The sequence below is a fragment of the Pituophis catenifer genome, unplaced genomic scaffold (assembly GCF_029215685.1).
Source record: "Pituophis catenifer annectens isolate HBS135680 unplaced genomic scaffold, rPitCat1.0.hap2 SCAF_2, whole genome shotgun sequence".
Classification (NCBI taxonomy): Eukaryota; Metazoa; Chordata; class Lepidosauria; order Squamata; family Colubridae; genus Pituophis; species Pituophis catenifer.
Window position 1 is genome coordinate 193,082,334 of NW_027256882.1, and position 14,928 is coordinate 193,097,261.

Genomic DNA, 14,928 nt, shown 5'->3' on the forward strand with positions numbered 1-14,928 from the left:
TCCTTGCCTCCCTGCTCTAGTGGGTTGGGTGGATATGACTGGCAAAAGATAGTCCCTCTAATAACCTGGTCCCAAGCCATGAAGGACTTTAAAGGTGGCAAGTAGCACCTTGAATTGCACCCAGAAGCAAACTGGCAACCAATGCAGTTCCCACAGGAGAGGTGATACATGTGTACACTGAGGTCTGCAAAAAACCATGTAGGCTGCTGCATATTGAACAACCTGGAGCTTCCAGATGCTTTTCAAGGGTAGCCCCATGTAGCGGAATGAGTTGCAATAGTCAAGACAGGTGGTGACTAGGGCATGAATTACCATGAGTACGGAATTTTTGGTTTGGAAAGGGCATAACTAGTGCACAACCCACAGTTGCGCTAGGGCTCCTGGCCATGACTATATTAAAATCTATGCTATATTAAGATATATTAATATATTAAATAGATATACTGAGCAAGTGAAAGGAGGCACATACCAAACAAATATCTGGTTTATTTACAGAGTAAAGCAACCCAATCTATTATTTACAGAGTGTAATTGCCAAAAGGTTGGTGAATAAACAGATAGCTGTTGAGCTTGTGGTTCCCAGTTGTAAATGGAACATGGTCAGCTTTGATCTGATTAAGTTTCAAACAAACAGTAGGAAGAAACTGGATTAGAAAGCTTAAGCTATGGAAGCAATGCTTATTGAAAAACACTGTATTCAGCCTCTGGGTCCAATAAGTGGAATGGCCCAAAGCGAAAGTACATGGTTTGCCAGCTCCAGATCCATACTAAGCTTTGTACCACCTAGTAAGGGGTACGTTATAGAAAATGGGAAGGACTAGGCCCTCTTAGGAGAGGTCTAGGGAATGCAAGCAGGTGTTTTAGTTTTTAGACTAAAGAAGAAGGCACTTTCCACAGCCTCAAAAACAGCAGAGATCTACCTAGTAGTTGTGCTGAAAGATGGGGAAGTTTAGGACGTAACGAAGGAATCAAGGCAATAAATTGGTGGCTGAGAACAATCTGCAGAATTACAGTGGGTGCAAAATTCTACATGCAAATGAAATAAACATCTAAGAGGCCTACGATAATTTAAAATAATATATGAAAGGGACCAAGGGACAAGAGAGAATGAAGTGATGAAAGGAGAAAGTGCCAGCTGGGTTTTTCCATGCAATGACCAAAATGTGTTGGACAGCTCTCTACAATTCTGTAAACCTCTAGACAAAATTGTTATTAGCAAGGACAAATGATCACTGCGAATGGAGCCAATGATGGTTACTTTTTCTTCAAAGAGCCTTTAGGTTTCTTTTCTTTCCCAGATGGCCATGGTTTTTGACCCTTCTCTTCCTTTTTCCCTTTCATGTTGTCTAAATTCTCATACAGGGTTGGTTCCTCCCTTTGCCTGTATAAGGAGAAAAAGAGCAAAAGATGACAAACAAGGTTCATAGATAATGTTGAATCATCATTGAGCTTATTATGTGCATGAGCCTCATGCAACTTTTCATACTCCTCTCCTTCTTGCTTTAAGGAAAAACATAGTTGCTTTCTGTTTATCAGATGACCCACAAGAAAGCAACAATTAAATATTGGCTTTCAATCCAGTTTGGCTTGGGATGTTGTTATTGTTGTGTTTTTTTTGCAACTCACATTTAATCAGTTTGCATAAATAGACCGAATATGATTTGATTTACATGAAAAAATAAGGAAATTATTCACTAAGAAGAGTGGGTCGAGATGGGGTAGAAAGGAATAAATGAGAGTCTATAGATCCAGAGTGTGGGCTCAAATTATATTTGAGCTATTCAAATTCTGAGAACATGTGGCAGCTTATTTAAATCCAGTTTTGTGCCCATTCAGTAGATAGCTGTATCTATTAGTCAAAGCGAGGTGCTTTCTGCTATTTTGAAATGTGATGGCTTCTTCATACATAGAGCAGGTTATGTAGCATTTTAAAAAATAACCTTTCAATGCAGCACATATATGGCACAAAGTCATATTATTGGACTGGACTTTGCACATCAATCATTTGCTTTCACATATACACAGGATCAAGTTTCAGAATTCTTTCAATTCATCAGATTGCCAAGTTGTTGTTAAAATAGCATCAGCAAAGAAGACACTTCAAAGATGACCTGTTAAATACTTCATAGTCTTAGAGGTTCTGTTAACATTTAGCTGAAAGTGATTTTCCTGCAACTTTCATTAATCGGCTTTAATGAAATTAAATTTTAGAGCAACAAGAGACACGTAATCTCTATTGTGTGTGACAAGAAACATGATGTAGACTGCCATCATGACTCCCTTTCATTTTTCCCCCCTCTAAGCTAAATCTTTCAACTTATTTCTTAGGACATTGTTTCCCAAGTTTTGATTCATATAGACATTTGTTTTCAATCATAGTACCCCCAAAAAAGAGAGAATGTTTTGAAGAGTGGTACACACACAACAAGTTTAGGATGTTGTTACGTATGTCACTGATAGAGACCAGGAAAATATCCATTATTTTCTTAATTTCTTCTATCCAGTTTAAATTCAACATTCCTGAACATTTTTTAAGACATGAAACTTGCATATAGTTTAGAGTTTGCTCCAGGAAAGAATGGTGTTAACTATCTAATATCTACCACTTTCAGAACATTGGATTGTCTTCATAAATATCATTGCTTGCTTTGAACAAAGGTCTTACCTGGAAGATTTTCTAGAAATCTTTGGATGTGAAGTCTTCTGGGCAAGTGGGTAGGTGATATTCCCATACTCTGATTCATTTAGTCTTCCTTTCGGAGACTGCAGCAGGGAGAAAATGAGTAAAAGTAAAACTAGAGCCGGTGTGTGTGTGGGGGGGTGTATTTGTTGTTCACGGAGCACTCTCTTACTGTATGGAAGGCAAGGAGCTGAAACTGCCAAATGTGAACAGAAGGAAGCTGAAGTCTCCCCGCACAACCAAAACAAACACCCGCTCTCCCACCATCCATTCTTCTTTTTCCATTCTCCAGTTTGTGAAGGAATTTGAAATCTCTCCTTTGCTGTGACTCAGACTGGCAAGTCTCTTGGTCAAGATCCACTGATTACTGCAGAGCTAGTGAAGATGACAAGGGCTCAGCCAATGAGGATAAATCAGCTTGGTTCTCTAACAAGTGTCTCTAACGTGGCTGCTAGAAGATGAATGTGCCATAGCTATTGTCCCTTTGCTAGGGAGCTAACTATCTTGGTGGGTACAATCTGCTTCTCTAGAGGAAAATACAATCACCACCCAAAGTAACAGAATGGCATTTGCATGCCTCCTTCGATCCACTACCTGCATAATGTCCCGCTTCTTTTTGGTGACCTCTATAAATTGGCATATGGCCATATAGATGAACTTGTACTGAGCTTCAGTCTGCACCATTCCTGAGCGCTGCGACCGGACCATTTGAATGGCCTTTGGAATATCTATGTCACAATCCAGTCCTGGGACACAATGAGAAAGAGAAAAGAGGAATAGGAAAACAGGTTAAAACATGCAGAACCCATTGGGTGTAGTGGTTAAGGTACTGGCCTAGAAACCAGGAGACGGGGACTTCTAGCACCACCTTAGACATGAAAACTGGCTAGATGATTTGGGGCCAGTCATTCACACTCCTGCTTCACAGAGTTGTTTTGGGGAAAATAGGAGGAAGTATTAGGTATGTTCGCAGGCCTTGAGTTACTTATGAAGTAATAAAGGTGGGATAAAAATCTAATAAATAAGTAAAATATTTACACAGAAGCACTACAGTAGTTTCTTCAGATGAAGTACACATGTTCAGAATTTCTAGGCTGTTTTTCTGAAGCATTTAAGGTAATTTGTAAACCACTAAATATGAAAGGATAAGTTTATTTAATAAAAGATTTAATTACTAATTAAGTCATAACAACAATCCAGCAACATTTAAGCCCTTTTAAATCCCACTGATTATACTTGCAAAAATGACTTGTTTATGTTCATTACCAGATGTAAACAGGATTAAAGATACCTGTAGCAGCCTCCTTAAAGTCTGTAGAATTTCAACTTTGATACACTAAATATTTACTTGATCAGGGTTTAAGTTTCAATGGATCTGTCCACATGCAGAGTTTGGCTCTAAATGCCTAGAAATGACGATCACCAGAAAGGTAGATGTAGCAACTTCCCTGTCATAGCTAATTAATGGTCTTTCTCTACTTCATCCTAATGTGCTCTGCACGTTAAGAGAGAGAAAGAGAGAGAGGGAGGGAGGGAGGGAGAGAGAGAGAGAGAGAGGGAGGGAGAGCCTTAAGTGATCCTTGGCTCTCCCTATATGGTGTTTCCTCCCTTTTTCTCATAGTATATCAAAGGTTTGCAGGTCACCAGTGGGAAGCACAAATGGAAGCTTCAGCCAATCCAAGGTCAGATACCCAAACTGGTCTCACCTTTAGTGGAAATCATATCCACAGTCATATCAATGACAATGATGGTCCCAGTGCGACCAATCCCAGCACTGTGGAAAGAAGAAGAAATGGGGATTATGGGCATTGGAGTACATTCTGGGCACAAAATAGGCACATTTCAATATGTTTATGTCACCAGAGAATTGCCAAAAGTTGGACTCGACTTAATGGATATCATTTATTTATTTATTTGTTCAACTTGTATGCTGCCTTTCTCCGAAGACTCAAGGTGGCTTGAGTCATCATCATCATCATCATCATCATCATCATCATCATCATCATCATCCTAATGACCCTAATCCTAACCCTAACATAGCTTTTAAAACTAATACTGTGCTTAACGTAGTTATTTTAAGTGGCATACAATTATATCTGTCATGGTGCTGTCAGATATTTTACTTTCTTTTCCTTCTTAAAATCTGTTTTATTCATAAATTCTTCATGTTTTTTGTTAACATCTTCATCTTCTGTTTGTTGATCTTAAAACTGGCTAATGCACCAATTTTTAGTTTTCCCATTAATCTTTCAATTCCATTAAAGGATTTGCCCAAACCAACATCAAATCATCTTCAAAACCCCTTAACTTTTAAGTCTCTTTTTAAATCTTTATTCCCACAATTCTCTTATCTTGTTTTATATTTAGCTCAGGAATTCTAGGAGTTGAAGTCCACAAGTCATAAAAGGACCATCATTCCCCACCCTTGCTTTAAGTATTCTTTTATAATTTTCTTCCAGAGAGATTTCATTCGCTTTATACAAGTTAGAAAAATATTGATGAAATGCTTTTTGCTTGGCCACTCTGTCCATTAGTACATTATCTCCCTCTTGGAGTTTCAATGTTATTCCATTTCTCTTTCTTTTACTAATTTATATGCCAACCATTTCCCTGATTTGTTTGCAAACTCAAAAGTTTTTTTGCTTTTCATTTTTCTTCCAATTTCTCTTGCTATTAGCATAGATAACTGTAATTGTAAAAGCTTAATTTGTTAGGAATTTTTTCCTAGAATTTTTAAAAATTCTTTTCTGTTTATCTCATCCAAAATAGCTTGTGTTTTCTTTTGCCTCTTTTTTTTCAATTCATTATTATGTTGTAAGAAATGACTTCTGATAAAAGGTTTTGCTTCCAGTGAAGGTACTTAAATCAGTTATCTTTGTTAAATTATTTTCACAAAATTATTTAATTTCTTTTTACAGTCCTCCACTATTGTTTCTTTCTGAACAACATTTACATCTGTCTCCAGCTTGAATGCTGGAGTAGAATGGAAGGGACCTTGGAGGTCTTCAAGTCCAGCCCCCTGCTCAAGTAGGAGACCCTAAACCATTTCAGACAAGTGACTGTCCAGTCTCTTCTTAAAACCTCCAGTGATTAACAGGGCCGTCTTAACAGCATTATGGGCCCCAGGCAAAATAGTGTAATGGGGCCCCTATGACTACTCACAGGAATAAAAATGTAAATGGTCAATAAAAGTAAACATATATTCATTTTATTGGCACTTCCCACAAAATTGGTGTTGAAACATTAAAAACATGCTGTGCAGCAACAACTAATCCACATGATGAACATTTGAACAATACATGAGGCTTGAAAAGCACAATAATACTCAGTAAGCCATACAGTTGCTGTATTTATATGATACAAGGTGCATTGAAGGGTTAACCTACACAGATTAGTATGGGGCCCCTACACTCGTGGGGTCCAACGGGCAAGTGCCCATCAGGCCCATCAGGCCCATGCCTTAAGACAGCCCTGGCAATTTAGCACCCATCATTTCTGAAGGCAAGTTGTTCCATTGGTTAATTGTCTTAACTGTTAGGAAACTTCTCCTTAATTCCAGGTTGCTTCTCTCCTTGATTAGCTTCCATCCATTGTTTCTTGTCCTGTCCTCTCAGGCTTTGAAAAATAAATTGACCCCCTCTTCTTTGTGGCAGCTCCTCAAATGAATACTGCTATCATGTCACCCTTATTCCTTCTTTTCTCTAGATTAGCCAACTCCAAATCCTGCAACCACATGATTTAGAATAGTGCATTCAGTTTTGGTCACCATGATATGTTGAGACTCTAGAAAGAGCGCAGAGAAGAGCAACAAAGATGATTAGGGAACTGGAAGCTAAAACATATGATGAATGGTTGCAGGAACCAGGTACGTGCAGACTAATGAAGAGAAGGATTAGGGGTGACATGATAGTAATGTTCAAATATTTGAGAGGCTGTCACAGAGAGGGGGGGTCAACTATTCTCCAAAGCACCTGGGGGCAAGACAAGAAGCAATGGATGGAAGCTTATCAAATAGAGATCTAACCTAGAACTAAGGAGAAATTTCCTGACAGTGAGAACAATTACTCAGTGGAACAGCTTGCATCCAGTTTGCTCCGTCACTAGAGGTTTTAAAGAGCGGCCATTTGTCTGAAATGGTATAGGCAGGTCTCCTGCTTGAGAAGGGGGTTGGTCTAGAAGGCCTCCAAGATCCCTTGCAATTCTGTTATTATGTCATTTATGATTTTGATGATTAGCCAAGATAGATTACAGAAAGAAGAGAGATATGTATGTTGTAGCTTTAGAGAAAGTGGTCAATTTATAATTATACTTGTAGCTGTTATAAAGATCTGAAGTCATCTCTTTGTATCTTTTTTCTTCATTTTTTCTTTTTATTTACTTTTTCCCTTTCTTGCACTTTTAGCTTTTTCTTTGATTTCTTTTTTTCTTTACTTTTATTAGTTTGTATTGATTCGTATCATCTTTTTAGAAGAAGATAAAAACTTTTAAAAAGAAGATAATCTTTAAACATGGTCGGTTTTGCTGGATACCAGATAAATAAAATTCTCAGTAGCATGTAGAGTTTTCTTTGTGGTATATTTCACAATACGCCCTCATTAGCAGAAGATCACTCACCTGCAGTGCACTATGATGGGTCCAGCTCTTGGGACACTCTCCTGCATCCGATTGAGTTCATCAAGGAAGTTAAGAATCCCTCCAGGCTCACTGGGCACTCCATGGTCTGGCCAGCTCAGGTATTGGTAATGCCAGATGTCTCTCACAGCCTCACCCTAATAGAATAGAATAGAATAACAGAGTTGGAAGGGACCTTGGAGGTCTTCTAGTCCAACCCCCTGCTTAGGCAGGAAACCCGACACCAGTTCAGACTAATATATGAATACAAAACCACACCCTCATGTCTGCTGTTTTTCCTTCTATTCTATGCTGTTTCTGCTCTTCTGTCGTGCTTGCAGAAACTAATAAACACACCCACAAAGCTCCCGATATTGACAGTAGAAGATTAGTTTTCTTTTTCTGCCAGCCAGCCAGCCAGAAACTTCAGGAGGACAAAGAATGCTTCCCCTGCCCAAAGTCCCATTAAGGAACAGATGTTCCAGCCCTTGGTACATTTGGCCTCCATGCATTGGGCTTCATAATGGCTTATTCATTGCCATTAACCATGGGTTCATCTAATATTGTATCTCAGATGTTGTACCAGGTTCTGTGTTAAAGCTTTGGACCAAAGAAAGTGCCAAAGAGCAAATAAATTGTGAGATGTAAATGCCTTATTCCCTAATGTGTAAATAATGTATATATGGGACATCGGGGGTTAACTTATTCTTTGGTTCCTAATGTATTCATAATTCACCACTCCCATTCTTGGCTCCACCCCTTGTATATATAAGGAGCCACCTTCACCATTTTCCTCGCTTCTATCTGTGAATATTCAGTGAATATAGAATGCCTGTTATAATTAAAGAGAAATATATTTAAACCTCTAATTCTTATTATCATTATTGAGTCTGATCCTGAAAATATTGCAACATAAATTAAAAAGGGTATCTTGAGATCCACTTTCCCAAAAAATCTGGCAGAATATTCCTGCAAAAGGACAGTGCTTGCAATCTTGATGAAGTTGTCCTAAAGTGTTCTGAATGAAGCACACTTTTTAAAAACAACACTAGAAGATGCAAGGAAGAGGAATAAATGTTTCTTCTCCTTCTCTTAAACACCCAACTGGGATTTGTAACACTGAAAAATGGATCCTGTATTAAGTTGGAGGTGGAACCAAGGGGAAAAAATAATTTTCACCCTGCTACCTTGTATTGTTCATTTGCATGCACAGATCAATTTTGCTTCATTTTTTTCCCTGACTTTTAAAATAGTAGTTCTCTATTTTTCTGAAATGATATTCTTTATTTTCAAGGAAAATATTTAAACAGTTTTAAAAATATAGTTACAGGACTTTTCATCACAAATATCATGCAGCTCATTAAGTGTGAAATGTTGGGTTTTTGATGCTCCCTGAAACTATTGTTTTATTGCAGACATTTCATTACCTGGGTAGGTAATATCATTAATGAGAGAGGGAGAGGGTTTGCTGGTTCTTTATATACAGCAGGTTTCCTTCTTAACGGCTCCTTCATTAGAGTATTGTTTCTGATGGTTTCCTGCTTCTCTGGGTGTTGGCTGCTGGAGGGGATGTGTTCTAGCTTTGCTGGCTGGGGAATTATTTATTTATTTATTTATTTATTTATTTATTTATTTATTTATTTATTTATTTATTTATTTATTTATTTATTTATTTATTTATTTATTTATTTAGATTTATATGCCGCCTTTCTCCCTAGGGACTCAAGGCGGCTTACAAAATGACAACTTCAATACAAATCACAATACAATACAAAATTAAAATCAATAACCCAGTTAAAAAACGATTTAAAATTATACAGTGTACCCCCAAACGGATCAGTTTAATTGGCGGAAGAGCAACGTCTTCAGCTCGCGGCGGAAGGAAAGAAGGTCGGGGGCTGTCCTGAGCTCAGTGGGCAATCCATTCCAGAGGGTCGGGGCTCCCACAGAGAACGCCCTCCCCCTGGGGGTCGTCAGCCGACATTGTTTGGCCGACGGCACCCTGAGGAGGGTGCTATGTGAGAGCACATAGCACGATGGGAGAACGGCTGGAGATGGTCCTGCAAGTACCCCGGGCCTAAGCCATGAAGGGCTGAAGTCCTCCAGGCTTAAAGTTGCCAAGGTTGGAAACCCCTGGTCTAGACTGAACTGCCATCCCTCTACCGTGTTGTCTCTCCCAGTTTGTGAGGTGAGAAATGCAAAACTTCACTTCTTTTCATTGCCTGTTTCTGCACTTACCCACACCTTTAGATTAGCCCTGTCCACTTGATTTCCATCTGCTTCTTTATGCATCCAAATGAATCCACACAATGAGCAGATTCAGTCAGCAATGTCTGAAGAACGCATGCTTTTTTTTAGACTTTTAAACTTTCATGTTCTCTTCCCTCTTCTCTTTAATATAATTCTCCAATGAGGAAAAGCAGGGCCCTTGGGCCCAGTGATGCTGTTTGGAGTTCTACTCCCATTGTCCAACTGGACTAAAAGGAATGATGCCTCCCATCAGAACAGAGGGGTTTCTTTTTTCCCTTTGTGGTGGTGTTCTTTTTCACTGAAAAGTTACTAAGGTTGGGAGAGAGATGAGACAGGGAAGTATTATTTCTCCTCCTCAGGAGTGACTGCATTACTTTCACATCCATCTCAGCATATGATATGGCAGTGGATGGCATCTTACGCTGTAGACCAGCGGTCACCAACTGGTGGTCCGCGGACCACTGGTGGTCTGTGAGAAAATTTTGGTGGTCCGCAGAAAAATTATTTGCATTTTTTATATTGCACTAAATCAGGGGTCCTCCAACTATGGCCCCTGGGACAGATACGTGCAATGAACATTTGTGTTACTGCAGAGAGACCCCCCTCAGGGTCTTTGTGTGTGGGTCGGAGGGGGACAGAAATTCCGACTTGAGGTCTGCTTCGGCCTCCTGGTGCAGGGCTTTGGGCGAAGGCTGGAGGGAAGCGAAGCTGGTGGCAAAGAGTCAGCGGGTCTTGTTCCAATGGGATTGCATCATGGCCTGAAACTGGCTGACCATCTCAGACCTCTGAGCCTCCAGACGCCTGTACCTGGCCTTGCACTCCCGCAGGTCTTCCCTCTGCTTGGAAAGCCTATGCTCGTAGTCCTCAGTGAGGTGCTTCTACTGAGCCTCCTTCTCAGTCAGATCCAATTTGAACTGAGCTGTTTTGCCAACTCTTTCTTGTGGTGTCTGCTTAGCTTCAATAACTGCTTCCTGTTGGGGCCCTAAGGAGCCCAGGCAGGGAGGCGAGGAGTGGCTGGAAGGGGAGGGGTGAGTAGAGTTGGACACACCCACCCAGTCACACGACCACCTAGCCACTCCCACCCAGCTGATCATTAGGCAGATCATATTAGTGGTCTGTGGGATTTAAAATTATGAATTTAGTGGTCCCAAAGGTCCGAAAGGTTGGTGACCCCTGCTGTAGACAAACTAATTCTGTCACTGGGGTTTGAAGCAGTGGTGAAATGCTACCAGTTCGCACTGGTTCAGGTGAACCGGTAGTGATAAAAACGCTACTGATAAAAAAGCTACCAGTTCCTCTGAACCGGTATTTCCAATGATCAGCTGTGCCACGCGATTTAAAATCACTAGAAAGCAGGAAATCCTGCTTTCTAGGGAATCTAAATCGTGTGGCACAGCTGATCCCCCCTTGCTGTTCTACTTACCTTCCCAAGCCTCCTTTTGGTGTGTAGTTTGCATGCACGCGCATGTGCGCTTGGTTTGCAGTGTGCATGCGCGGCCAGCGAACCGGTAGTAAACCAGTTCAGATTTCACCACTGGTTTGAAGAGAAAAAGGTGGCTTCCCAGGAGATGCTGCTTCTGCCCAAAATGAAGCCTTTTCATCCCCCAGTTGAGCTAAGAGTTCTTCCAGATGACCTACTAGGGATGTGGATATGGCTTCCTGTGCTATGTCTATGCTCTTCTGAGCTGCTGTCTACATTAGAATCCACCATAACCCAAACCCTAGCAAATATTTGTCAGTATATTTGGCCCTTGCAAACAGGTGGGGGAGGGAAGGAAACAAACCTCTAGGAAAGATTGCACTGAGATGCCAAACACCATTGAGAATGAATGCTTTCAATCAATGGCTGGAAGGAGATCAAGCGATGTCCATTCAGCCAAGATCTTTTGTGTGTAATCATCATCAAAAGGACTCCTATTCAGACTAGTTCAAAGGATGGACACATCAAACTTGGGGAAAAAAGAGTATTATACCTCTGTCTCCTTTTCATTTGTTAGTTCCCACTAAGGTTTGGAGTCAAAGTTGGATGCATGAGGAAAATATTCGAAGGCTTCAGGTACTCACATTATTGATTGGTGAAAGCCGAAGTTGTCGGAGTTTATAGTCTATCGCCTCACGATCTCCAATATTTTCCACAATATAAGGCCCATACTCTTTGCTGCTTCCTACTTCTGGCCAGTAGGGAACACATTTATTCTATTAGGAAACCAGAAAAAGATAAGGCAGAGGGACTGAAAGAGCACCATTGGAACTTTAGTTAAATTTAGACCTTCGTTAAAAGCAATTAAACAAGTTTACAGGTTTCTCCTTAAGTGCAACTTTGAAGCAATTTTTAGGGTAGCTGAAGTGATTTTAGTGGAAGTCCAATTCAATGTTAAGGGAAGAATTATGATGAAGCATATCTCTGTGCTGTTTGGTCCTCTCCCTGAATTTCTCTCATCGGTACAGATTGTTTATGCTGAGCTCATATCTTGGAGATTAGCAACCTCCCTCCCTCTCTCTCTCTCCTTCCCCCCCCCCTCTCTCTCTCTTTCTCTATCTATCTATCTATCTATCTATCTATCTATCTATCTATCTATCTATCCATCCATCAATCCATCGATCCAGCCATCCATCTCTTTCTATTTATCTTTCATCTATCTATTATCCATCTATCATCTGTCTGTCTACTTACCCGTCCTTTCTCCACCTCCCGAGTGGTCATCACAATGATGCGTGAATTTTCTTGCCATACCATCTGCCAGAAATCATTAATGGTGGCTTCCAGGCAACCTTGGCTGGCAATATAGGTTTTACTGCATTCCTCCGGACTGAACAGCTCATTCTGCCAAGAAATAAAGAGATGAGATTAAAAAAACCTCAAGAAATAAATTCCCACCCCTTCTTTTCTCCAGATATTACAGAGTAAACTAATCCTCACCTTGATGTAGTTGGCATTGATATAATCAGACCCAGGAATATTCACATCTCTGTCTTGAAGAATAACTCTGGAGTGGTCAACTGGAAGATAAGACAAGCAACGTCACTGAAGAATCACACAATTTGTGAAAGGGACTTTAGTAAATTTTCTAGATACAAATGGCAGGAGACAGTTTTTATTTCCTATGACCCATCTGAAGCACCTGAAAACACAGTGCTGAAATTCTTATTTCCAAAATAGCACTGGCAAATATTCTGACCTCAATAACACTACTTAATTGGAATGCAAGGCTTTGTTATTCAGTTCCTCTACTTCTTTCTTTTTAAGGAGATTCTAACATCCTGCAGAAAAGACCAGAGGTAATGTGCCTTTCCTTCTCCATCCAGGGAAGGAGAGAGAATAGGGAAAAAAAGCCCTCAGCAGGCAGCCTGTGGCAGTGAGCAAAAAGAACAGCAGTTCAACAAAGCTGATATACCAAACATATCCATTGTAGCCACAGTACCCTGATGACTTCACAGCTGAAGGGATGGGGAGGAAAGGGGAGAACCATAGTCCTGGGAAGGAGAGACTGGCAGGAGTTACTCTCACGAGAAATAGGTTATTCACCAATGCCATGGAAGAAACCCAAAGAGCTTGAATTGCATTATTGCTCCTCCCTCTCTCGTTTTAGTCACATTCCATTACTTTCTCACATTTATCTTGACTTGTTAGTTTGTTTTAGATTTTAATATATAAAGGTAAAGGTTCCCCTCGCACATATGTGCTAGTTATTCCCGACTCTAGGGAGTGGTGCTCATCTCCATTTCAAAGCCGAAGAGCCAGCGCTGTCCAAAGACGTCTCCGTGGTCATGTGGCCGGCATGACTAAACACCAAAGGTGCACGGAACGCTGTTACCTTCCCACCAAAGGTGGTCTCTATTTTTCTACTTCCATTTTTTACGTGCTTTCCCTATTTTAATATATAGTCTTGTTTTAATCGTTTAAGGGTATTTGCCAGTTTTATATTATTTTATTCTGATATGGAACATTTTTTCATTCTCAAGTAAAATTTTATAAAAATAAATAAATAATTTTGCTAGTTGCTCAAACTGGAAAAGTTTTCCTTTAAATGTTTGGGCATCCAAACTGGAAGAAAATTAATTTGACTATCCATCAGGAGAAAAGTTAGTTCATAAGGCAATATATCTATGAAAGGTTGTGCAACATGCAATAAAGTGCTAACCAGACTTTTGCTTCCATGCTGTATATTTTTATGGTTTTTTTTGTTTTGAAAAGCAGAGACAGACTTGTAATATTTCAACCGCAGAAGAAGTATTTACATCGTAGTTATCTGATTGTATTACATGCATAGGCTAAGCAAAGTTGAACACCAAACTCACAGGGCAAGATATTCTTATAGCGGTTCTTGATCTTATTTTCTGGTCTTTGACCCTCGTGTCGATCATACAAGTTCTTCGTTTCTTGTTTCTGCAGGCTCTTAAGGAAGAAATGAAGATAAGTTTTAGTAATGCAGCTGGCAGCTGAAGAAAAAAGGCACATCTATATTTTAAAAAGAGATGGGGAAAAATAAATCTTCAAATGTTTAAATTGTTCAATTAATGGATGTGTTGTATTTCACAATTACTATATGACTATTGATTACGTCCCTGTTGGCTAAGCTACCTCACATCAAGAAAGTATGAGGACTGATGCTTTCTATGATAAAGAAATGAATTTCTGCTTGAGACATCATTGGTCTGAGTCCTATTTCTTAGGTATTCCGGGTAAGGAAATTCTGGCTTTCAGATGTTGCTGAATTACAGCTCCCAATAGCCATCTTCACTGGGGCTCTTAGAGGTTCCAGAAATAATGTATATATCTTGGGATTGCAGCATTGAATTCTGAGGCTAAAACATGAGGAATAGTTCACTGCAGAAAACTCTACTCACATCAAATTCCTCCCAGAAACCACCTTTGTTTGCCTCTTCTGCTTGACTCCTCCTTTTGAGCATTTCCACTCTGTTTTCAATGTCAGCTGCATTCACTCGAGTGGCATTGAAAGGCTTGGAGAGGGGGATGGGGGGATGAAATGAAGAAAGAAAAGGAAAAATGGAATGTTGAGACAGAGAGTAAGAGCACCAAGGTGCCCATGGATATTTCCCTTATCAATTTCACTAGTCACTGGTCAGATGCCTACTCCAACCTAATGTTGTTTATATTTTCTTAAATTTATAAAACAAATAAATACTAAGAAACTAGCAGGTTATAGGCAAAGCATTAGCTTCTGCAATGAGTTATATTTCCAAGAATATCTCTGAAGCCTGCAGATGGTTTGTAACTTTCTTAGAAACTAAGTATGATCCATATTTGCAACCAACCCCCGAACTTTGTTTGCAAATGTGATAAATGTGCAGACAGACTAAGATTGCAAGGACCACTGGATAACAAAGGCAGATAAAGAGAGTTGCAGGGATCAATCACTTTTCCC

The 14,928-nt window shown here is 39.9% G+C and overlaps 1 protein-coding gene across 2 annotated transcripts in view; it reads right to left on the bottom strand.

Moving 5' to 3' along the window:
* Window positions 1–489: 489 nt before the first annotated feature.
* The window catches only part of PTPN6 (protein tyrosine phosphatase non-receptor type 6), a 33,507-nt gene continuing 19,068 nt past the window's right edge, over window positions 490–14,928 (bottom strand). For both annotated transcript variants that reach the window (XM_070935336.1, XM_070935335.1), the window contains exons 6-15: window positions 14,390–14,503; window positions 13,841–13,937; window positions 12,462–12,541; window positions 12,216–12,365; window positions 11,606–11,737; window positions 7,295–7,449; window positions 4,387–4,454; window positions 3,275–3,426; window positions 2,666–2,763; window positions 490–1,381 (exon numbers count right to left, since the gene is read on the bottom strand). In XM_070935336.1, coding sequence (XP_070791437.1) covers window positions 1,255–1,381; window positions 2,666–2,763; window positions 3,275–3,426; window positions 4,387–4,454; window positions 7,295–7,449; window positions 11,606–11,737; window positions 12,216–12,365; window positions 12,462–12,541; window positions 13,841–13,937; window positions 14,390–14,503 — 1,173 coding nt within the window. In that variant the 3' untranslated portion in view covers window positions 490–1,254. The remainder of the gene's footprint in view (window positions 1,382–2,665; window positions 2,764–3,274; window positions 3,427–4,386; window positions 4,455–7,294; window positions 7,450–11,605; window positions 11,738–12,215; window positions 12,366–12,461; window positions 12,542–13,840; window positions 13,938–14,389; window positions 14,504–14,928) is intronic.